This window comes from Eschrichtius robustus, chromosome 15 (assembly GCF_028021215.1).
Source record: "Eschrichtius robustus isolate mEscRob2 chromosome 15, mEscRob2.pri, whole genome shotgun sequence".
NCBI lineage: Eukaryota > Metazoa > Chordata > Mammalia > Artiodactyla > Eschrichtiidae > Eschrichtius > Eschrichtius robustus.
This window is the reverse complement of record NC_090838.1, coordinates 80,263,838-80,290,312: the sequence shown is the minus strand read 5'-3', so window position 1 is coordinate 80,290,312 and position 26,475 is coordinate 80,263,838. Positions and strand designations below refer to the sequence as shown.

Below are 26,475 nucleotides of genomic sequence, written 5' to 3'. Positions count from 1 at the left end.
TGAATGGATTAAATGTTCCAACCAAAAGTCACAGGCTCACTGAATGGATACAAAAACAAGACCCGTATATATGCTGTCTACAACAGACCCACTTCAGACCTAGGGACACATACAGACTGAAAGTGAGGGGATGGAAAAAGATATTCCATGCAAATGGAAATCAAAAGAAAGCTGGGGTAGCAATTCTCATATCAGACAAAATAGACTTTAAAATAAAGACTATTATAAGAAACAAGGAAGAACACTACATAATGATCAAGGGATCAATCCAAGAAGAAGATATAACAATTGTAAATACTTATGCAGCCAACATAGGAGTATCTCAATACATAAGGCAAACGCTAACAGCCATAACAGGGGAAATCGATAGTAGCACAATAATAGTAGGGGGCTTTAACACCCCACTTTCACCAATGGAAAAATCATCCAAAATGAAAATAAATAAGGAAACACAAGCTTTAAAGGACACATTAAACAAAATGGACTTAACTGATATTTATAGGACATTCCATCCCCAAACAACAGAATACAATTTTTTTCTCAAGCACTCATGGAACATTCTCCAGGATAGATCACATCTTGGGTCACAAATCAAGCCTTGGTAAATTTAAGAAAACTGAAATCATATCAAGCATCTTTTACAACCACAACGCTATGAGATTAGAAATCAATTACAGGAAAAACACGTAAAAAACACAAACACATGGAGACTAAATGATACACTACTAAATAACCAAGAGATCACTGAAGAAATCAAAGAGGAAATCAAAAAATACCTAGAGACAAATGACAACGAAAACGTGAAAATCTAAAACCTATGGAATGCAGCAAAAGCAGGTCTAAGAGGGAAGTTTGTAGCAGTACATTCGTACCTCAAGAAACAAGAAAAATCTCAAATAAACAGTCTAACCTTACACCTAAAGGAACTAGAGAAAGAAAAACAAACAAAACCCAAAATTAGTAGAAGGAAAGAAATCATAAAGATCAGAGCAGAAATAAATGAAATAGAAACAAAGAAAACAATAGCAAAGATCAATAAAACTAAAAGCTGCTTCATTGAGAAGATAAACAAAATTGATAAACCTTTAGTCAGACTCATCAAGAAAAAGAGGGAGAGGACTCAAATCAATAAAATTAGAGATGAAAAAGGAGAAGTTACAACAGACACTGCAGAAATACAAAGCATCCTAAGAGACTACTACAAGGAACCCTATGCCAATAAAATGGACAACCTGGAAGAAATGGACAAATTCTTAGAAAGGTATAACCTTCCAAGACTGAACCAGGAAGAAATAGAAAATATGAACAGACCAATCACACGTAATGAAATTGAAGCTGTGATTAAAAATCTTCCAACAAACAAAAGTCCAGGACCAGATAGCTTCACAGGTGAATTCTATCAAACATTTAGAGAAGAGCTAACACCCATCCTTCTCAAACTCTTCCAAAAAATTGCAGAGGAAGGAACACTCCCAAACTCATTCTATGAGGCCACCATCACCCTGATACAAAAACCAGACACAGATTCTAGAAAAAAAGAAAAATTACAGACCAATATCACTGACGAATATAGATGCAAAAATCCTCAACAAAATACTAGCAAACAGAATCCAACAACACATTAAAAGGATCATACACCATGATCAAGTGGGATTTATCTCAGGGATGCAAGGATTCTTCAATATATGGAAATCAATCGATGTGATACACCATATTAACAGACTGAAGAATAAAAACCATATGATCATCTCAATAGATGTAGAAAAAGTTTTGACAAAATTCAACACCCATGTATGATACAAACTCTCCAGAAAGTGGGCACAGAGGGAACCTACCTCAACATAATAAAGGCCATATACGACAAACCCACAGCAAACATCATTCTCAATGGTGAAAAACTGAAAGCATTTCCTCTAAGATCAGGACCAAGACAAGGGTGTCCACTGTTGCCATTATTATTCAAGATAGTTTTGGAATTCCTAGCCACGGCAATCAGAGAAGAAAAAGAAAAAAAAGGAATACAAATTGGAAAAGTAAAAGTAAAACTATCACTGTTTGTAGATAACATGGTACTATACATAGATAATCCTAAAGATGCCACCAGAAAACTACTAGAGCTAACCAATGAATTTAGTAAAGTTGCAGGATACCAAATTAATGCACAGAAATCTCTTGCATTCCTATACACTAACAATGAAAGATCAGAAAGAGAAATTAAGGAAACAATCCCATTCACCATTGCAACAAAAAGAATAAAATACCTAAGGATAAACCTACCTAAGGAGGTCAATACCTGTACTCAGAAAACTATATGACACTGATGAAAGAAATCAAAGATGACACAAACAGATGGAGAGATATACCATGTTCTTGGATTGGAAGAATCAATATTATGAAAATGACTGTACTACCCAAAGCAATCTACAGATTCAATGTAATCCCTATCAAACTACCAATGGCATTTTTCACAGAACAAAAAAATCTTAAAATTTGTAGGGAGACACAAAAGACCCTGACTAGCCAAAGCAATCTTGAGGGCAAAAAATGGAGCTAGAGGACTTCAGACTATACTACAAAACTACAGTAATCAAGACAATATGGTACTGGCGCAAAAACAGAAATATAGACCAATGGAACAGGATAGAAAGCCCAGAGATAAACCCACGCATCTATGGTCAACTAATCTATGACAAAGGAGGCAAGGATATACAATGGAGAAAAGACCATCTCTTCAATAAGTGTTGCTGGGAAAACTGGACAGCTACATGTAAAAGAATGAAATTAGAACATTCCCTAACACCATACACAAAAATAAACTCAAAATTGATTAGAGACCTAAATGTAAGACTGGACACTATAAAACTCTTAGAAGAAAACATAGGAAGAACACTCTTTGACATAAATCACAGCAAGATCTTTTTTGACCCACCTCCTAGAGTAATGGAAATAAAAACAAAAATAAAGAAATGGGACCTAATTAAACTTAAAAGCTTTTGAACAGCAAAGGAAACTATAAACAAGATGAAAAGATAACACTCAGAATGGGAGAAAATATTTGCAAACAAAGCAACAGACAAAGGATTAATCTCCAAATTATATAAACAGCTCATGCAGCTCAATATTAAAAAAACAGACAACCCAATTAAAAAATGGGCAGAAGATCTAAATAGACATCTCTCCAAAGAAGACATACAGATGGTCAAGAGGCACATGAAAAGATGCTCAACATCACTAATTATTAGAGAAATGCAAATCAAAACTACAATGAGGTATCACCTCACACTGGTTAGAATGGGAATCATCAGAAAATCTACAAACAACAAATGCTGGAGAGGGTATGGAGAAAAGGGAACCCTCTTGCACTCTTGGTGGGAATGTAAATTGATGTAGCCATTATGGAGAACAGTATGGAGGTTCCTTAAAAAATTAAAAATAGAATCACCATATGACCCAGCAACCCCACTACTGGGCATATGCCCAGAGAAAACCATAATTCCAAAAGACACATGAACCCTAATGTTCATTGTAACACTATTTACAATAGCCAGGTCATGGAAGCAACCTAAATGCCCATCGACAGACAAATGGATAAAGAAGTTGTGGTACATATATACAATGGAATATTACTCAGCCATAAAAAGGAACAAAACTGGGTCATTTGTAGAGGTGTGGATGGACCTAGAGATTGTCATATAGAGTGAAGTAAGTCAGAAAGAGAAAAACAAATAGCGAATATTAACACATTTATGTGGAATCTAGAAAAATGGTACAGATGAACTGGTTTGCAAGGCAGAAATAGAGACACAGATGTAGAGAACAAACGTATGGACACCAAGGGGGAAATTGGTGGGGGGTGGTGGGATTAATTGGGAGATTGGGGTTGACATGTATACACTAATATGTATAAAATAGATAACTAATAAGAACTTGCTGTATAAAAAATAAATTAATTAAAATTTAAAAATTAAAAAAAAAGAAAAAGAATCATCTGGATGTCTAGTCTAAGTTCTTAAAATAATTCCTCTTGCATCTTTTGTATAGGAAAATTGGCGCAAGTTAATCAAACATTCTTCTTTATCATTTATCAATTTATACTGTACCTCTTTCTAAGGGGGAATTTTCTAATATGTGGTTAAGCAAACTCTAAAATTGTGACAATAACTATAAAATATGCTAACAGGTTATAAAAACACTCATTTCATAATAATAAATAGAAGCCAGGAGAAAGAGAATTCACTATTGCATACATGCTTTAGTTGCAATGGCCTAGAATTTATTCAGTACCTAAGAGAGGTTCAGAAACACTTTCAATTTTCAATAGCAGCTCAGAGAATTAAGCCATAAAAAAAAAAAGTTAAACCAGATTAAATTGAAATATGCTTTCTAAATGGTTTATTAAAATGTAATAGCCTTTACACAGATTTTAAAACCCTGCTTCAGCTTACCTGTGCTAGCAGCTTTATTTCATTCACTTCATTGCTTAGATCCTCAAGATCTCTGCCCAAATGCAGACAAAATTGCTTAATGCTTGTTTCTCTGTCACCCACGGATTTATCAATGGCATTCCGAACAGCAACAATGGATGGCTTCATAGTTACAAAAACAGCAAAATCTTCGGGAGGTGTGGGAACCTGATATTGTTCAATCAGCTTGTACATCTGAACCACTACATTCCCTTCATCTTCAAGGCTTTCAATCTAAACATAAACATTGGTTGCTGGTTAAATCAGAGTCCTGTTATACCTGTTAAGACTGTCTGATAGGAGACAGCTGCTGTGCATTGTAAACATCACGCTGTGAAGAGCCAGCACACAGAGGGGTGCGTTTAATGCAGATCAAACTGGCTGGAGCCTGCTGGGTGGCAAATACAGTCATTGCTACGAGGCAGGTAATAAGGCCCAGGAGGTAAGTTTCTCAGAGCTGAGCATAGTTAGTATTACTGTTATAAGTATTTAGTTTTCTCTCTCTGTTTTGTTCTCTAGTAGATTAAACAGTGCCAATATTTAAAGTTTTCAGAGACAACAGGTGCTCTGAGGATGCCCAGCTGTAACATCTGAGATTCCAGGCCTGTGTGTTGAGCAGTGACTGTCCCAGGGCAGCCCCTGAGGTGTGTGGACCATGTACCTATAGATTCAGAACGCTGATCTATGGTGAGACTCACACTACCCTTTAATAAAGGCTTTTAAAACCTTTATTACTGACTACTAAACATCTTTGCTTTGATGCCCTACCTTCAGTGGACAGTGCCTTTACTAAATTTTTGACAAGGACTCCCCAGTTTGGGGGGAACCCTCCTCCCTGCCCCTCTGCCACAAGGTTATAGAGGGAGTATCCATGTTCTACAACTTGACCCACCTCCTGGCCACAAGCTGAACCAGGGAGAGTCAAATTGGGACCTAGTGAAACCAGCTCAGTCTGATCTCTCTCTTGAACTTGGGAAGAGTTAGACTGTAGCTGTTGGCAGAGGCTATTTGCTTCCATGGGGTAACAAAGCAGGTCCTAAACAGGAAATGAAAACTGCAGAGAGGCTTTAGAGAGATGGTTCTCAACCTTTAGCTGCATCCCAATCGCCCTGGCAAGCTTGGTAAAACACAGATTGTTGAACCCCTCCCAAGAGTTTCTGATTCAGAAGGTCCAGGGTGGAGCCTGAGAATATGCAAGTTCCCCAGTGATACTGATGCAGCTGGTGTGGGGAACACCCTTTGAGAACCACTGTTCTAGAGAGGAGCAGAGATGCGAGATGGAAAGAGAGGTCTTTTTGGTTTCCCTATGCTGCTCTAGTCCCTAGTTCCTGCCCTTTTTAAAGGCTAGGCTCTATCCATACCTTTGGATTCCAAAAGATATCCCTGCAAACTTACAATAAATCTTCCCATTTTTCCAAGCTAACTATGTGAGTTTTTGCTATTTTCAACCAGAAGTGTCTAACATCTTCAATAAGTTACAAATAGAACTAAGTCTGACAACCAAAATCTGCTCACCTTCCTGGATTTCTGGTTCGTGGAGTAAGCATATGTCCTGTTTTCTCTGGGAGTGTCTTGGTTTACACCAAGGTATTGTCCTGGCATGATGATTAATGGTGCCTCTTTCACTCTCAAAAATGTCTGGTCAGAAAGTGATTATGTGGCCTGCCCTACCTATGCTGGCTGGTGGTCTACCCAGTCACTGTAAAAGGGTATCTAAGAGTTATCTCAAATTTCTTTTGTTGTCCCCTCATTCAGTTGCCCACTAAGTCCTTTCAATTCTACTTACTTAATATCGTTAGAATCCATTCCTTCTCTCCTATCCTTGGAAATATTGCTTTAGCTATGGTTCATCAGCTTTCTCCCCCAAACACCCCTTCTACATAGCACACCAACTGCCATATCCTATTCTTGCCACGTTGCCTCAGGTCTGTGCATGCAAATTTCCCTCTTCCTGGAATGCCTACCTGAATAGATGGACTTTAGGACAAAGCTTAAATGCCCCAACCTCTGCAAAGCCTTCTGTAACTCATAGGAATGACTGCACCCTCCCTCTGCTCCACCACCACCCTGCCCACAACAGTATCTTGTACCTATATCCGTTGTATAAGAGTTATCTGCTGTCATTCTAGACTCTGAGGCCCTTGAAAGCAGGTTTACTCATTGTTGTCATCCTTGCGTCCTGCTAAGTGAGTGCTTACAACTTTTTTGGAACTAATGGATGAGGTTCCAAAGAAAAGCTGTCTGTGTGTGCAGAGCATTTTCCTAAGAGAGGCTGCTTCCCCAACACACCACCCAGCCACGCACAGACAACCTTATGGAGACGGGACACAGCCTGGGTTTCTGCATGGCACATCAACTCTCCTGTTCTGGAACCAGAGAGAGAGCAGTCTACCCCCTGCTACATGATCCTTCCTTCCATAGTTTATACAACAGGATAAGGGTAGGGGTGGGGGCTGAATCCATTCATTAAACATTTAGAATTGATATCAGAGGAGAGAGATTGTCTCTCTCGGTGGCTAGCTAGACTTGAAACATATGACCTGGGAGGTGCTGGTGGCCACGTTTGCTGCTGAGGATGAAGGAGCAGGAGCAATGTGTTTGCAGAGGTAAAGGAGCAAAGCAGATCCTCAGAGAGATGCAGAGAGGAGAGGTGGAGAGAGAACCACCTGGGTTTCCCACAGCCTTCTTATTCCTGGCTCTGGTAAGTTCCTAAGCCTAGTCACATTCTTGGTGTGAGTGTGGGTGGGGTGTGTCCCTTGGAATATTCCTTCCTCCTTAAATAGGGTCCACGTTTTGTCCTAAGGTAGGACAAAACCTCAACTGGGTTTTGGTTATTTGACAAAGAGTCTTTCTGACTGCAGATAATAATAAATGCTGAGCATCTTTAGTCTCCTGGGATGATGTATAAGTAGACTTGAGGGAAAACCACAATCATCTTGAGATCATCACATTTGAGAAGATGTTGTTTCTTGAAATGAGAAACAAAATTTTTACTTTTATAGGTACATGAAATAGCCTTTACTATTAATTCTGTTAACAATATATAACATTATCCAACAGATTATCCAGTTGTTAATGACTTATTTCACATTTCAGTTTGTATTTTTAAAATTGGTAATATGTCTTCAATTTCCAGATATTTAAGAAAATGATTTAACTCTATTTTAAATGCCAACTGGTGTGACTGAAAAACCTGACTATTGAAACTAAATGTTAGATTGCGTGCCACAGGGGAAAGATGGGAGGAGGAAGCCAAGTTTCCGGAGAGAGAGAAATAAGGGAGACAAAGGAGTGAGTGTGTGTGTGTCTGTGTGTGTGTGTGTGTGTGTGTGTGTGTATGAGAGAGAGACAGAGAGAGAGAGGGAGGGAGGGAGAGAGCAGACCCCAGCATTTGTGTTACTTGAGTCGCCGTATCTGCTGTTGTCTCCCCGTCCCGCCTTCCTGTTTAAGCTAAAGTTGGGTTTCTTTTATTCCTAATTGGAAGGTTCCTGACTATTATGCAAATATAGGCTAAGTAGGATCAAGACTTCCATTATGACTAATACCAAGTTTACAATTCTATTATCATCTATCACAAATAAGAATTGCAATAAACTGGGGTTGAGAGCATTGGCTTTGCGGTCAGAGACCCAGGTGTAAATTCCGGCTCCACTACAAAAAGCTCTGTGATCTTGGACAGCATAACCTAGTTTGGTCCCTGTTTCCTCATCTGTAGAATGAGAATAAAAATTCTTTATACTTCTTAAGTTTTTGCAAGGATCAAAAATGTAATGTATGTAGAAAATGTAGTGCATTCCCGGCTAGTAGTACGAGTTTGATCAATGTTAGCTGTCATTACTACTGTGATGTAAGGCATATACTTACTTTGCCTGAAAGTATTTTTGATATTCTGACACTGTTTCCTGACCTTCAGTCCCTCAATTTCTCTTACTTGCTTTCCTTACTCACCACAATATCTGGAATAGTGAGTTATGTAAGAATCAACTCACCCTTTCCTGAATTTCATCAAGAAATACTAAGTTGTTAACATATTCTATGGTGGTAGTTGGGACAAATTCAAGTTTATATTCTGCATCTTGTGCCTCAGAGACAAGGGCATCCACTTTTTTCTTGCTTAGGCGAGGAAGCATATAATTTAGCACCTAGGAAAGAAAAAGGAACTGTGAATCATAACTACTTGAGTATTTCCATTTTATTATATATTTTAGATAAATTCTACTTGAATGGCTGTTAAGTTGGCAGGTATTGGAAGCAGCAGTACATGTGAAGGGTCTGGTTTTTTTCACATTGAACCAATAGGAAGGGCTAGTTTTGAAGATAATTTCTAGAACAAGCTGTATTGCACAACTTATTAAAAAGTTTGCCTAAATGCTCTGATCTTTTGTAAGTGCCCTTTCTGCTACTTTGCCCTGTATAGTGAACATTGTGGTGCCCTCCCCAGCATCAACTCCACTTCTTTCCTGTTGGGTGGTAGTAATGTGGTTTGGAGGAAACTGATCTCCCCTTTAGAAACAAAGACAGAGTCTGATCGGTCATAAGGCAAATATGAACATGGCTTCCTTTGGCTAATGTGATCGGATTAGGGCGAACCTCTGACCTTAGCTGATCCAATTAAGTAGAAACACAAGACTTTTGTTTAAGGCTGAGAGATCTCTCATGTTCTCTCTCTCTGGACATGAACAAGGAAATAATCAGCCTATGGAGCTTTTGACAGCCATTTGAGAAATGTGAAGGCATGTGAGCTTTAGGTTGAAGCTGGCACATCAGAAGACTTGGTATAGAGAATGAAAAGAATCAGGTCCTCAGTAACACTACTGAGTCACTAGATCACACCTCCCTGATGGCCATCCACCCTCTGGAATTTTAGATGCATAGCCCATACATTTTCTGATTGCTGAAGCCAGTTTGAGTTGAGTGTTCTTTGGCTTGGTATATAGTAGTGCTCATAGTGCTCAGAAATGTTTGCTGAAATTGAATTCTATATTTTTTTTCTTTTGCCACAGATGAAGCAGCAAAGCTCTAGAAGAAAGCCCAATGCCATACAACGAATTAGTGACAGAATAGATACTAGCACTCAGGCCTGCAGCCTTTTAGACAGGGCTCTGTCTTCTTTCATCTGCACCAGGGGTCAGCAGAAGTTTTCTATAAGGGCCAAATAGTAAATATTTTAGATTTTCAGGACATACGGTCTCTGTCACAACTACTCAGCTCTGCCCTTGTAGTGAGAAAGCAACCATAGGCAATACATAAGCCAACTGTCTTTGGCATGTTCTAGTAAAACCGTATGTACACAACAGGTGGCAGGCTGGACTGGTCCTGTGGGTTGTAGTTTGACAATCTCTGTTCTACACCATTGTCTCTCTGGAGGTATTTGATAGTATATATGACTCTAAAGGAAGACCTGAAAGTTATTGCAGAAGCAATCAAATTTCCTCAGCTCTACAACTCACCAAAATATAATCAGGTCTTTAGGGACAGTTTCAGATCAGGAAATGATCTCCTAAACTTGATCTCAGTATCCTAGAATCAACTAGCATTCCCACTAGGATCCTGAGCTGTTACAGTGGTGTCTCTTCTGTAGGAAGTCTTGAAATGCTCCAACAAAGGAAAAAGGAATGGATGTAAGAGGCTAGTCTGAGGGCTGCTGTCTCCTCACCTGAAAGCTGACTGTGCTTGGGACAGAAAGAAGAATATGGGACTTTTCCTAGAAATTAAGGATGCACAATAGACTAATGTTAATTTTAAATATTTGCAATACTGGAAAATAAAGATAGGTTATCTGCAAGAGAAAAATCATAAAATAGTTGTAGAGACCATAATTTAAAATTTTCTTAGTTCATAGTTACCTCCAAGCATCGCAAAGGTGATGGAATTAGTTTTTCTTTTAGTTGCTTAGTGTCAATGAGCAGCAATCCTACATTCCTGGTGCGTCTTAGAGCTACTGCATCCTTGTGCTGTCTGTGATATTTTTCCAGTTGTTCACTAAAGAACTTAACATCTAGGTAAAGTAATTCATATAAAGCATAAAACACATGTATTAGATTTTAAAGGATCATTATAAAGATATATTAAAAATCATTGCATTAATAAATTTACATACATATTTATAATGTATTATCTATATGTAGAGGACCTTGTGTAACTTTAAAATGTTAATTCATAATGCTTTATATTTTATTCTTGAAACTAATATTTAATAATGTAAATATGTTCTCTGGCTCCTGTTAAGAATAGCACATGAAAATAACTTGTAATTGCATTAGAGGATCTGGTTTAGAATGGATTAGATTCTAGAGTCAGGTTGGTTTGAAGTTGGCTTAATCTAAGGGTTCTCCCACATGGTACCTCAAAGTAAGCATTCATTGAGGCTAAAGCTTTGTCCATTTGTGTCCACCACATATTGTAGTTGAATTTTGGTAATATTCCCATTGCCATTTTCTCCCTTTTCCGAACCAGTGGAAGCCTGATTATCTTGAATACACTTTTATCATACTCTTGGTCAAAAACAGCTCTTACTAATACACATATAATACTAAACTACTCTACTCATCTTTCAAAATCCTTTACCTCTTGGCCTTTAAATATTTAGTTAACTTTATTTTCAATTACTCTCTCTGCTTGAGTCAGATTGATTTCCTTACTGCTTCCTGTTTTCCTTCTCTAACCCTCCCCTCTACCATCCCAAAGAGAAAAGGGTGTTGATTCTTGCCTTTTTTCATATCATCTTCTCTCCTGGATACAAGGGAGAGTTTGACACAGTATAAAGAACACATCATGGACTTCCCTAGTGGTGCAGGGGTTAAGACTCTTCGCTCCCAATGCAGGGGGCCTGGGTTCAATCCCTGGTCAGGGAACTAGATCCCAAATGTATGCCTCAACTAAGAGTTCACATGCCACAGCTAAAGAGCCTACGAGCTACAACTAAGACCTGGCACAACCAAATAAATAAATAAAATAAAATAAATATTTTTTAATAAAAGAACATATCAGACAAAGTGTTAGAAGACCTAGGCTCAAGTCTTTAACCCATCTGTGGCTTTGGGTAAGTTAGTTGATCTTTCTGAGCTTCGGCTTCCTCATGATACAAAAAAGGGATGACAATTACCTGTCCTACTCATTTCAGAAGGTTTTGATGTGTGTATTTTTGAGAACTGACAAAATAAGCATATCAAATGATCTGAGAAGACTTCTGGTAAGGAAATCTGTATAATGGTGTTTGGTCAAGTATCTTCCAAACTTATTTGAACACAGAGTCTTTTTCATTTTTCATGGTATCATGTAATATCCTTCAGAACAGTGGTTCAAGGAATACTAGCTTGGGAAACACCAATTTGGTCCAATACTTTTGTTTTATACATGAAGAAGTTTAGATCATTCGAGGTTAAATGACTTGGCCATGGTTATATATAGCCGTGTTCAAAGGGAAACAAAAGAGTAAAGCTGATAGAAGAGTTCTCTCTTTATGAGCTAGAGGAGAGGCGGTTTGTACAACAGTTAAGCACACAAACTTTCAAGTCAGAGAAAACGATTTCTAAACCACTAACAAGCTGTGTAAACTTGAAGTTACCTTATCTCTATATATTTTCATTTCCTTATTTGTAAAATGAGAATACTCGCCTCATAGAATTATGAGGATTAGATGAGATGCCTGAAAATCACTTAGCACAGTATCTATCATAAGTGCTCAGGAAGTACAGAAATTATTAGTAAACACTGACATTTATAGAAATTCAGGGGTGAGATATGGCTGATTAGTTCAGGAAGCCAGAGTTTGTCCCCTGATCGTCTTCTGGGGCCAGACAGAGGTCAGTGTGGCTAAAGGATTGGTTAAACAGACATTTGTTAAGTGTAAGTGTCTATAATATGTGCTAGGCAGTGTTAGAATAGTTTGAGGGAATACGATAACAGGCAAGGCATGGTATCCAACGGTCAAAGCTACACTGTATTAACCTCTGGCTAACAGTTGGGTTCGAGGTTTAGGAAGTACCAGGGAGTTCCTAAAAGAGGAGGAACACAACGTTTAGGAGTCCAGACCAATGTACTCCAGAGTCCCAGAAAACAAACAGCTAATACCTATGAGACCCTGGTTCCAGTATTGGGATAGAATTGACAAGCCAAGGCAGGACTAGAAGAAGGGCAACCTGGGAGCTTGGTGGCCTCATCCAGATGGGTGGTTGGTGAGGGAGTAAAGTTATCCAATGTGAAGAACATGGTAACAGGATACTAGGAGGCCTTGGCTCAAGATTATGAGTAGAAGATCTAGGGGATTAGAACTGGTTATTTGGATTAGCCCTACTCCATGTGCTGAAATGCCAGGTTCCACACCTTACTGCCACCCTGGTGCCATTGTATCCCTGTCAGTTCCCTTCAGTTCAACACAGACTAAGTCTCAGTGTGATGGTGTTGGTGAAGAACAGTAGAAATGGACTTGTCTAGTTTTGTTTTCTAAAGTTAAGACCCCACTTCGGTTTCTTGAGCAAGTCAGTGTCTTGAAAAAAAGGGTCTGTTTCAGATTTTAAAAACTTAAGGGACATAACAAGTGAATATAGTGTCTGCTCTTGGACTAGATTATGGGTCAAACTAGCTGCAAACTGCTTTATTTGGGGGATTCTGAATAGGGACTAAATGTTGATATTAAGGAATTGTTGGTTTTTTTATTAGGTGTGATAATATTAATTTGGTTCTGTAGGAACATGTTTTTTAAAGATGAATATTGAAATATTTCATTTAGGGATGGCATGTCTAATTTACTTTAAAATACTTCAGCATAATAAAAAGAATGGGTTGAAACAAAAACATAAAAATTTACAGAAAAAATTAGTGTTGCTTTGTGAGGCAAAGTATCAGAGTAATCATTTTTGTGCATAAGAAAATAAAGGAATAAAGCCAGTTCATGAAATAAAAAAAGAATATGAATGATATGCTTCACATTTTTAAATGGTAATAATGAATAATATATACTTAATTTTTGTAAACATTTGGGAACTTTCTTGCCTGAAATTTCACTTGGGTATTGTATTTTATTTCCTTTTGTTGAAGATAACGAGTTTAATAAAATAATTTCCCTTCGGATCTGATTTCATGACTAAGAGTTGTGGATTCATACCCACCAGGTTGCAATATGGCCACAGAAATAGAGTAACTTGAATTCCTGAGACACATGTTACACTATGTAAACATTTTTTTAAAGGAATCTGAGAGGTAAACATTCCTTTTGACTCCTTCCCATGTAAAGGCTCTATAACCTTAGCACTGGTACAACTTGATACTAAAAGATAAGCTTTTGTGGAGGAATTCCTTCTCATAATATTCTGAAATAAAACAGTAACAGTAAAACTAAAGAAAAAAAAGTGGTTCTACAGCAAATAATCTAGAAATGAATAAACTGTTGCATTTTGTCAGGCCAACTCTTTGGAGCTACCATTTCTGTCACCATACACCACCAAACAGAAATGTAGACAACGATAAATCTTGATATACCTGTCAAACATAATTAGTAAGGACAAATGGAAAACTTACCAGGTTCTTGAAGTTTAAGAGCTTGTAAATCAAGACTTTCATTTTCCTTGAAGAATATCTGAAACTTTTCAAACGTAGCTGCATATAATTGAGCAGATTCAAATGCTGCCTGTATGGTTTCCTAAATGTTATAAAAAAACAGACAAAACTGTATTTTTCCTGAGCAGAATTCAATTCAATAAAACTGAACAAACACAGATGCCTTCTCTGTGCCCAACACTATGCTTTGACCTGAGGATACCTAAGTGAGGAAAGATACCATCCTGGATGACAAGAAGCAATTAATGGATTCTCTTATAAAACTGAAAAACAAAATACACCCTCAAGTCTGGCTTTCAAAGAATTGTTCCTTATGATTGAAAGGAAGTACACCTGAAATTTTTTTAGCTTCATGGTGAACTTATACATCACTAGTAAATATATGGCAAGAGACAATGTCTATTTATTTTCCAAACTGCAAATTTTATATCTTGGTTAGTGTTTTTGAGCAAAGGCAAAACCATTTAGCATATTTGCAAAATTACTTGCCTAATCTCATTATTAAGTTCTCTGTGCTGGCAAGTCTCCTATTCCAAAATGTCTTCATAATTTGCCCTAATAAGATCCTTTCCCTCCCCTCACTTAACCTTGGCTCCAACCTCCACTTCCCCACAAAGTTTTTCCTACAATACCCATGTCAATACATGTTATCATAGTTCAATGCCTATGAACAGCAGTTAGGATCAGTTTGTTGTTGGTCCTGGTCCATTATTCCCTGGCTGCACTCAATTGCTTTCCCTTACATTTCCTACCGAAACTTTTGCAAATGACTGCAATTTGTCCCAAGGAAAACTAGAGATGATCAATGGGATTGCTCATTCCCAACACATCAGTGCTAGGGTATTGCTTTATGGATTCAGACTCTTGCTTTAGGGATAGTGGGTAGCAGTAGAAAGTTTCATTACAAACAATAGCACACACCCTGGATGGCTTAGTTATTTGTTCATTTATTTCCTTTTAATAGGTTCTTATGTAATCTTCCAGAATGTTTCTGCTGTTTATTTCTTTACATTAAAAATTGAGGGGAAGAAACTATGTCAAAGTATATCTCCTTTGAGAAGATGTGCTACATATATACAATGGAATATTACTGAGCCATAAAAAGGAATGAAATAGTGCCATTTGCAGAGACATGGATGGACCTAGAGACTGTCATACAGAGTGAAGTAAATCAGAAAAAGAAAAACAAATATCATATACTATTGCTTATATGTGGAATCTAGAAAAATGGTAGAGATGAACTTATGTGCAAAGCAGACATAGAGTCACAGATGTAGAGAACAAACTTATGGTTACCAAGGGGGGAAGGGGCAGTGGGATGAATTGGAAGATTGGGACTGACATATGTACAGTACTATGTATAAAATAGATAACTAATGAGAACCTACTGCATAGCACAGGGAACTCTACTCAATGCTCTGGGGTGACCTAAATGGGAAGGAAATCTAAAAAAGCATGGATATATGTATACACATAACTGATTCACTTTGCTGTATAGCAGAAACTAACACAATGTTGTAAAGCAACTATACTCCAATAAAAATTCATAATAAAAAAGAACATCCTTTTCCCCACAGCAAAAAAAAAGTGTATATCTCCTTTGAGCAGATTTAATAGTCTCTGATACATGATCATGAAGGCATTAGAAACACAACGGGAGGCCTGTAAATGGAAAGCTCCACCAACATGTTCAAAATATGATTTTAAACCTCACAGGAAGTTTGCTGGAATAGTACAAAGAATTCCATATATCACCACTGAAATTCCTTAAATTTTAACAATATATCACATTTGTTTTATCATTCTCTTTCTCTCTCTATATTATTTTACCCTGAGTCATTTGGAAGAAAGTTGCAGACACAGACATTTTTACCCCTAAATATTTCAGGGTTTATTTAATAAACACAAGGATATTTTCTTATAGAACCATAGTATAATGACCTAAATCAGGAAATTAGCATTGATATTAATACTATTATCAATTACAGATCTTATACAAATTTGGCCATTTGTCCCAATAATGTCTTTCATAACAAAATAAAAAACCATTTTTTCCTGGTCCACTATCCTATCCAGGGTCATGTATTGTATCTTGTATCTTGTATCATATTGTATTTCTTGTATTGTATCTTGTCACATCTCTGCAGTGTCCTTTAATCTGAACAATTTCTCAATCTTTGTCTTTTGTGACCTTTAACATTTTTGAAAAGTATCTCCTGTGTGTGTATGTTATACTTCCTAATGCTTACATTCAGTTATATATTTTTGGCAATAATACTACATAAGTGATATATGTTCTCTGTGAATAGTGTCAAAAGGCACAGAATGTTGATTTGTCCCATTACTGGTGATGTTAACATGTTAGTTAAGGTTGTGTCTGTGAGGTTTCGTTACTGCAAACTTACTATTTTCTCTCCTTAAATCAATAAATATACTATGCAGAAACGCTTTGAGACAATATCCTTTTCCTCATCATATCTTTGCATACTCGTTTTAGTATGAATTAGAGATTCTTGCCTATTTCTATAGCGGTGATTTTTCTTTATGTTTTCCTTCTACGTTTACTAGTTGGCATTTTACTGTAAGGAAGAGCTTTCCATTCATTCATTCTCAAAATGGACTCATGTATTCTCATTTTATTCAAAGACTGTTATAATCATTACTTATTTTAATGGTCAAATTGTACCAGGGAGACCCTTCAAGTTGGCTTTTTAATTTTTTCTGCATGTCGCCATTACTCCTTAGACACCTTCTTATTTTTTGGTTCAACAATATGCTCTGGGCTGCTCTTGTACTTTCCCTGCCCCAGATTTTGAATAAGCCATTTCTCCAAAGAGATTTGGTTCCTTTTGATTTGGAATGATATATAGAAAACAATGTGTGGACACCAAATATGCTCATTGTTATTAGGATGTCATTGCTTCTAGGCCATCTCAGCAAGCAGATCTAGGATACACACAAACACCCCACATAAATATATATATACACAAAACCCTATACATAGTGCTCTTTCTATCGATCAATTAAAGATCATGAGTTCATAACTCCAGTTCCAATATAACACCATTCTGGTTTTTCCTCTTCCATATTTGGATGAGGATGAGTAACCTCATTCCATTATCCACAATATTTAGTTATTTGCTCAACTCCAGAATACACAGAAAGTCATTTCAGAATTGCTAACACACCAATACCACTATGAAAAACAGACTAAGTGGAATTCAATATTTATTATAGTTATAGTGGTCTTTAGCTTAAGGGTATATGGGCAAAATAGTGTGTTTAAAAGTTACTTGGTTTAGTTTTTTTCCCCTTCCTTGCAGTGTGGTTATGTTATTCATTTGAAATATAGTCTAGTTCTTCTGTTTTCATTGTATTCTATTTTAGGGTTTTGTTTCCCCATTCTTATTGATTTTTAAGTGCTATATTAAAAAGTATACTCAGAACTAAGTGTGACTCTTCTCATCTTTTCTACTCCATGCCCACCATCCTGTCTACACCATTCCCACTGTCTCCTCTAGGTAACAAATTTCCTTAGTTTCTGGTTTATCTCTTCTCCCTCCCTATTTTCTGACATAAAAAGTAGCACACTATAGATATTCTTTTCTACTTTGCTTTTTTCACCTAACAATATATCCTGGAAATCACTCCATATTAGTTGGTAGATATTTTCCGTATTATTTTGTTCAGCTGTATAGTCCTCCTCTGTGTAAATGTACCATAGTTCATCCTATGTATTTTGGGAGTTTCTGATATTTTATAAAAATAATGATGTTAACAAAATCTAGTGCATATGTACTTTTGTATTGTTGGGCATGCATCTTCTGGGTACATACTGAAAGGTGGAATTGCTGGATCAAATGGTAAATACATAACATATAGTTTTGTTATATACTGTAAAATTCTCCATCATTTGCATTCTCAAATGCAAAGTGTGAAGAGCATTTGTTTATCCATAGGCTGGCCAACGGAATGTGTTGTCATACTTTTGAATTTTGCTAATCTGATAGTTGAGAAATGCTACCTCAATTTTGTTTCCATTTGCATTTCTCTTATAAGTGAGGTAGAATATGTTTTCATGTGCCTAGTTTCTTGTTTTTGGTGAGTTTTCTATCATATGTTTTGACCATTTTTCTACTTAGTTTTGGTCTCCTCCCTGTTTCCCATTGGCAAGAGTTCTTCATGTATAAAAATATTAGCCCTTAGCTGTGATTTATATGCTGCAAATAGATTCTTCCAGTTTGTAATTGTATTTTTACTTTGTTTATATATTTTTTTGCCTTGCCAAGTTTTAAAAACGTTATACCATCAAATTTATCAATTTGTGCTATTATTGCATCTGGATTTTGAGTCATAGCTAGATAACCTTTCTTTATGAACAAGATTATAGAAGAATTCACCCATGTTTTCTTCTAGAACTTGTATGATTTAAATAAATTTTTAGATCCCTGATCCAGTTATTTTTATATACAATGTGAGATATGTATCTAACTTTAACTTTGTCCCAAAGGCTAATCAGTTATCCTAACACTATTTATGAAAAAGTCCAAATATATCTCAGTGATTAGAAATACCATGTTTTTTATTTAATAAATTTTCATATGTACTTAGGTGTATTTCTGGATTTTCTATTCTGTTCCACTGGTCTGATAGCCAATACCACAATCTTTTAATTATAGAGTTTATATTTAATACTTGGTAAGAATAATACTCCAAATAGCTTTTCTTTTTCAGGGTTTTCCTAGCTTCTATGCATGTCTATTATTACATATAGGCTTTACTATAAACTTATGCTCTATGATAAAGCTTATTAGTATTTTTATTGGCATTGTGTTAAATTTATAGATTAACCTAGGGAGAACAGATATCTATTATGTTGAGTCATTCCATCTAAGAATATTTCTTTAAGTCTATTTTTGTGTCTTCCAGAAGCCTTTAAGAAAACTTAAAAAGATATCCTTATATAGGTTTTTTTTTAACATTTCTTATTAGGTTTATTCCTAAATATTATATATTACCTGCTTTGTTGTTATTACAATGAAGTTTTTTCCACCAGCCATTTTCAGTATTCTAGAACAATTTATGTGCTATTGTGAATATCTGGTCTTTGGAGAGTTGATAAAATTCCCCTGTGAATCCATCTGGGCCTGGTGCTTTTTACAAGGTATTTCTTTGATAACTTCCTCTATTTCTTCTGTGGAGATTGGTAAGCTTTCTATTTTTAATGTGGTTGATTTAGATTACCATGTTTCCCTAAAAATACTATTTAATCTAGGTTTTCAAATTTATTTGGATAAATGTCTGCAAGGTAATCCATCATTTTTTTTTTTTCTGTTTAAACGGTTATTTCCTTGTTATTTGTCATTGATTATGTTAGTTAGGACTTCTATATCCTTATTTATTTTTTTCCTACTTGACCTACCTTATGATGAGAGTTGCATGTTAAAGTCTTCTATTCACAGTGTTTCTACTTATGTTCCATTTGTGTCTCATTGCATCTCTTTGCCTTTTGCAAGTGTTTCCTGTATATATATTTGGTGCATAGAAATTTATAGCCCTGACTCATAGGATCACAAATCTTGCTTTCTTATTGTTTACATTTGTCTCTACACCACTGAGCACCACTTCATTTTCAGTCTTTCTAAAGAAAGACTAAACGTTCCCTACCAGGGTGGTATATTTGTTACAATTGATGAGCCTACATTGACACATCATAATCACCCAAAATCCATTGTTTACATTATGGTTCACTCTTGGTATGGAACATTCTATGGGTTTGGACAAATATATAATGACATTTATCCATCATTATGGAATTATACAGAGTGTTTTCACTGTCCTAAAAATCAGTGTTTTGCCTCTTCACTCCCCGACCCTCAACCCCCTGGTAACCACTGATCTTTTTACTGTCTCCATGTTTTTGCCTTTTTCAGAATGTCAAATAGCTGGAATCATACAGTATTCCCATTACACATATGTTACGCCTTTTGAAGTTGTCCTACAGTTCTTGGATAGTCTGTTCTGCTTTTTTCAGTCTTTGTTCTCTTTGCTGTTTGGTTTTCAGGACTCTATTGATATATTCTATGGCTCAGAGATTCTTTCCTCAGCTGTGTCTAGTCTACTAATAAGCTCATCAAAGGCATTATTTATTTCTGTTATGTTTTGTTTTGTTTTGTTTTTTACCTCTAGCACTTCTTTTTGGTTCTTTCTTAGGATTTCCATCTCTCTGCTTACATCGCCCATCTGTTCTTGCATGCTGTTTATTTTATCCATTGGAGCCCTTAGCATATTAATCATAGTTGTTTTAAATTCTGGGTCTGATATTTCCAATATCCCTGCCATGTCTGGGTCTGATACTTGCTCTGTCTTCTAATTTTTTCCCCTTATTAATGTGCCTTGTAATTTTTTTTTTTTTTGATAATTGGACATGATGTATTTGGTAAAAGGAACTGCTGTTAACAGGTCCTTAGTAAGGGGATGGTATGTGTCAGGGGAGGGGATATATTCTATAGTCCTTTGATTAGGTCTTAGTCTTTTAGTGAGCCAATGCCTCTGAACTGTGAACTTCATAAATATTTCTCACTTTTTTTTCTCTCTCCTTAGGTGGGACAGATGGGTAGAGTGGGCTGGAGTTGTGTATTTCCCCTCCCCCAGGTAAGTTAGGATCAGATAATACACTAGCAAATTAGGCTCTGGTTAACTAGTTTCCTCTGAGGGTAGGCCTTGTTGAGAAGAGGGTGCTCTGACATATTTCAAATTATTCCTTTCCCCTCTCCCTGCTGGAAGCATGAGAGAATTTTTCTCTAATATTTACTGTGAGAATCTGGTTGAGTTCTTGCAGGTAAATATCATAATAATGTGGGGGTCCCCTATAACTTGGTCCCTGGAGTTTTTAACTCTCAGAGTTGTTCACACTGAGCCTCCATCAGTTCATCAATTACAGTTCAGGTTTTCCTGTCTGGCACTGGTTCTCACTGAGGTTTCTGCTCATAGTCTCTGCTCTCAGAAGCCATGACTCCCTGTTTTCATCTCTCTGTCTCTCCAATATTGAGGGCTATGGTTTCCCCTGTGTTCTCCCCTCTATTACAGATCCTATAGCAGTCTGTTCAGTCAGTGTATTCGGCTTTTTACTTGTTAGGATAGAGTGGCAACTTCCAAGCTCCTTACATGTGGATCCAGAAATAGGAAGATCAGTCCTTTTGCCAAGTTATCTCCTGGTTGGATGAAACTCATCCTAATTTCATAAAAAATCCTGATCAGCACCAAAAACCCTAGGCCCTTGCCTTTTTAAAACTATTTTTCTATAGCCTTGATATTTGAAGGACTAGCTTGGTTAGATAAAAATTATTGATTCGCATTATCTGCTCTTGAGTTTCATTAAAAAATGCCATTCCATCATTGCCTTTCTTTATATGTTGTTTTTGAGAAGCCTGATGCTAGTCTAATTCTCTTACTTTTGTAAGTTATTTTCATTGTACTGTGAGACCTGGAGGAATTTTTCTTTAGCTTTAAAAGCTAATAGTTTTAAAAGGATGTATCTCAGAGTTGATTGTTCTAGGTCAATTTTCCAAGGCACTCTGTGGGCCCTTTCAATATATAGATTCACATTTTCTTTTCTTGGACTATAGTTATGTGTCTGTTCTACCCTTTGTTTTGTTTTTCTCCTTCAGACACTCCAATTATACGTATGTTATTTCTTCTTTGCCTGTTTTCTATTTCAATTATTTTCTCTCTGACTATTTTTACTTCTACCTCTAGCTTATTTTCATTCTCCTGATTGTTTTCCTGTCTTTATACTCATTATTACATTTTCATTTCAGGTGATTCTCTCTGGCATGATGCAATTTAGTCTTGATTTCTGAGATAATTTTGTCTTTTTTTAAAAAAAATTCCATTTTTATTTTAAATTTTGAATTTTTTAAATCTAATGTTGAGGCTATTTACTTTAGTTTATAGTGCAGCTTTTGTTTCATGTTTTTTGGGAGGGAAGAGAAGGAACATTTTAATCTTCACTTTCTATTTTCTCCTTATAGTACCTTCTCAGGTATTTAATATACTTTAATTTCTTCAGCTCATGGATTTGAGTGATTTACAAGATTTATAATTCAAGGGCATTCTGTTTTGTCAGCAGAGCAATGTGCAGATTATTTTATTTTTTGGTTGTGGGGAAAGAGTTGGGTGTATTTTTGTTTTCTGGTTCTTTTTGTCCTGCAGGGCCTTAAATTTTCACCAGTCGCTCTATTTTCCCTGTACCACCCAATGTTCAGATAATGTCTCTTCCTCCTTTTTAACCTTATTTCCCCCCCCCCCCAAAAAAAGTGATACCAACTTGAACAGCTTGTACTTTTAAGTCTCTTTCTTATAATCAGTGTTCTAATCTACCAGGACTTTAAAAAAAATCACTTTAGCATTTAGAGATTAAGTAGCATTTAATCTAAAGATAAGACAGGAAGAAAATACGTTACCCAGTTTCTTAAAAATCAAAAATATTATAAAAATAGTTTTAGTAAAAGAAAGTATACCTTTATTTGAAAGATAATTGTGTGAAAATTCTTATCATCATCAAATACTGCTGATAAGCTTGGACCAAATCCACAAGTTTTTTCTTCCAATTTGTTGTTAATGTAAGGGCTGGTAAAAGCATCAAAATATGAATCAGGCACAAGATTAGGAACTGATAACACAGTGTTTCGGAAATGATTAATTGCACCTGAGATACCATCCTGTTGGAGAGAAAAGCACAAACATAAATGTAAGCACACACATGGTTATATTTATAAAAAGTTTTGAATTTTCTAAACTGCTAAAATAAATAAGAATAACTCATTCAACAATGCCAGGTACTGTGTTGACTCTGAATATATGACAAATCAGAAGACACAGCCCCTGTCTTCAGGAAATATGTTTTCTAATTGAAAGAGACGTAGATAAGCAAAAAGTTGCAACACATTAAGATGAATATATTACATTCATTTGAAACATGAACAAAACACAGAAAGGTCATAAGGGAAGGAAGGCCAAAGTATGCCTAAGAGAATCAGGGAAAGTTCAAAAGGTGGGTTAAAAGTTCATATTCTTTGAGCAGTAATTCCCATCCTAGATATCAATCCTAAGAGAAAAATCAGATATGTAAACAATGATTCATGTGGAAGGGCACTCACTGAAGCATTAATTATAATAAAAATTAATTAGAAAAATATCTTAGTGTTCAAAAATAGAAGAATGGTTAAGTTATGGTATATTTATATGAATGGAAATTAGGCATCTCTTCAAAGATTGATTAATGACATGGGAAAAAGCTTATAATCTTAAGTTAAAAAAAAGAGCAGGGTGAAACTGGTGTATAACATCCCATTTTAAAAATGTATGTGTAAAATCTCATGGTAAGTTAGGTGTGTTGGTATATCAGTATGTACTAAAACAAGATTGGAAAAAAAGTATAAAAATGTTAAATTGTTTCTATTTCTGACACATGGTATTACAGATGATTTTAATAATCTTTTTCTGTGTTTTTCAAGTTTGATGAGCATGAATTAATTTATAATTTATAATAATATATATCTAAATGATATAAAGGTACTTCTTGAGAAGAGTCTTAAAAGACGAGCAGGAGCTTGTCAAGTATACAAGATGGGAGTACCGTCCTTGTAAGTCATTGTATGTGAGAGGCCCAAGGGAGGCTGGCAGGTCTGGGTGCTGGAGCATAAGTGTCAGTGTGGAAAAATGCAGTCATGATGCAGTCGGCCCCTTCTTGAAAGGCCCTGTGAGTGATGCTGGGTTCCAGTGTTAGTCAGTGGTCTAGCATTCCCCAGATTGTGACCATGGACTACCCTGAGTTAAAAGGGTCCCAGTGTCACATAAGTTTGGGAAGAAACCTTAGGTTAAACAGGATTTTCCTCTGGATCTACTAAACAGGATTTTTCATATTTGTTAATATGCAAATGCATATCACAAACCCTTTTCTCCTAGAATGCCTATGAACATCTCACAGAGCATCCTATAGACAATGAAGAAATTTAATTTTAAGTGACATGATCAGATTTGCCTATGAAATAATCTTGCAGTCAGCAATGTAGAAAATGGACTAGAAGGAAGAGGGGCAGGCAGGTCAGAAGAGACTATCACAGCAGGCCAGGTAAGAGGTGATGAGGTTCCCATCGAGGGGAGGTGCAACTAAGGTCAACACACAGGACTCGCTGCCTTGATCTCAAAGAAGTAAGGGAGGATCTAGGATGACTTCTGGATTGCTGGTTTGGGCATGTGGATACTGCCTTTCATTGAAATGGAGATATGGAAGGAGGAGCAAGTTTTGGAAGAAGTTGATAAGTTCAATTTATTTTGGTGAGTTGGAGTTAATTGTGGAGATTTCCAGATGGCTCCAAGTCTGAAGTCTAGAAGAAAAGTACACGATGGAAATATTTATTTAAAGTCACCATTCTAGAAGTGGTAGTTGGAACAACAGGCACGGACACAAGCCCCCAGAGGAACATAAAAAATGTGAAGAGGAGGGAGCCTTTCAGGATCGTGACAGTCAAAGGTCAGACAAAAAAAGTGGCTCCAAAATAGAGTACTGAAAAGGAAAAAATGTTGGCACAGGAGTAAAACCATGAGAAATTAAACCAAGGGGGGAGTCTGTTTCCAGATGCGGGAGTCATATGCCACGGGAGGTCTGTCAAACACAATAGGAAAGAAAAGAACTGGAAAATGTATGTTGGATCAAGTATTAGGAAACCATAGTTAACCCAAGAAAGAACAATGTCAGATGTCAAGATTTAGTTATATAATTTTCCTTTAGACGAAGCTGTATGTGTGTATGTGTGTTTGAAATGTTAAGACTAATGACCAAAATAAGAGTGAGAAAAAAAAGAAAATTCATGAGTGATCCACTCATGGCAGTTTATATTGCCCTTGGCTAATTTGGGGTTATATGAAGCAAAATCTTATGTGTGGTGTGAACACATGAACATGCTTGGCCTATGACTTCATGGGTAGGAATTAAAAACACCCCTGTGGGGAGTTGGACCCTACAACAGGAAATACGGAGAATGTTAAGGTTTTCAAGGCTTGTCACTTGGGGCTTTAGGAGAATAACCAGCTGCTTGCTGGAGAGAGCTTTCTTGCATCATCTGCTGCACAGAAACCTCTACCTTCCACGTGAAGGCCAAGAGCCTTCTGGCCTGGAAGGGACATGAGAGCCCAGTGCCTCTCTGAGTGGGAGCTCCTGAACGAAGGTCCAACCACAGGGAACTCAGCAGTCTGCTTGTCCTTGTAAATATCCTAAAATAGCCTGAAGATCTGATAAATTACAGAGTCATAGACTGCTGGAAGAGGAAGCAACCTTAAAACTCATCTGCCTCCTCATTCACAGATGCATAAACTGAACCCCAGAGAGGTAAGTGGTTTCCCCATAGGAGTAAAGTCAAGACTAGAATCTAGAGATTCTGAGTCAAGACTAGAACCTAGAGATCCTGACTACTAGTGCTTTTGTACCACAATACACAGCTAAGGGCAGAAAATATAGACTCTGATTGGTTTATTAATCTATGCCTGTACCCAAATGGGGAAGGCAGAACTCTAAGATGGCTCCCAAGATCCCCTCTCCCTGGTTTACATGCCCTGTATAATCCCCTCCTCTTGAGTATGGGGGGGATCTGTGAATGTGATGGGATGCCACAGCTATGATTATGTTACACTACAGGGAAAGCTGAAGGGACTTTGCAGATATAATTAGGTTGACTTTGAGTTAGTCCAAAAGGTGATTATCCAGGGTAGACCTGTCTGAATCAAGTGAAAGCCCTTACAAGAGGGATTGGGCCCTTCTCAAAGGAGATTCTCCAGCTGGTCTTGAAGAATCAAACAACCATATTGTAAACAGCTTATAGAGTTGGCCACATGAACTACAGGAACTATAGGTGGTTCCTAGGATCTAAGGGTGGTGCCCACTGGACTTCCCTCAGGAAACCAGGGACTTCAATCCTATAGCTGCTTAGAGATGAATTTCTTCAACAACCTGAGGGAACTTGGAAGTGGATCCTTCTCCATTCAAGCCTCTAAGGAGACCTCAGCCCAGACAATACCCGAAGGGCAGCCTGCATGGAGAGGCCCCGAAGTGGAGAAGAAGCTAAGCAGTGCCCAGATCCCTGACCCACGAGACTGAAGTGATAAATGGCTGTTGCTTTAAGCTGCCAAATTTGTGGTAATTTGCTGCACAGCAGTAGATACCAAAACAACACTCAGATGCAACATACTTTAAAAGATTTCATAAATGGTACTTACAACACAGCGATTTCTTGGAGGGATGCCTCTAGTCAATTTTACATTTTGTATAGCATATGTTCTCTTGGTGGTGTACCCTACCAAGCCCCTAGTCTGTCTCAAGTTAAAGAAAATGTGCTAAACTTTCAGATACTTTTTATGTAGATGCCATGCTGTGTGCAGAACAATGCTTTGTCTT

The 26,475-nt window shown here is 36.9% G+C and overlaps 1 protein-coding gene across 1 annotated transcript in view; it reads right to left on the bottom strand.

The window, feature by feature from the left end:
* The window catches only part of DNAH6 (dynein axonemal heavy chain 6), a 297,879-nt gene that overhangs the window by 210,433 nt on the left and 60,971 nt on the right, over nucleotides 1-26,475 (bottom strand). The window contains exons 11-15 of the mRNA XM_068564239.1: nucleotides 22,544-22,744; nucleotides 13,983-14,103; nucleotides 10,310-10,461; nucleotides 8,453-8,605; nucleotides 4,446-4,697 (exon numbers count right to left, since the gene is read on the bottom strand). Coding sequence (XP_068420340.1) covers nucleotides 4,446-4,697; nucleotides 8,453-8,605; nucleotides 10,310-10,461; nucleotides 13,983-14,103; nucleotides 22,544-22,744 — 879 coding nt within the window. The remainder of the gene's footprint in view (nucleotides 1-4,445; nucleotides 4,698-8,452; nucleotides 8,606-10,309; nucleotides 10,462-13,982; nucleotides 14,104-22,543; nucleotides 22,745-26,475) is intronic.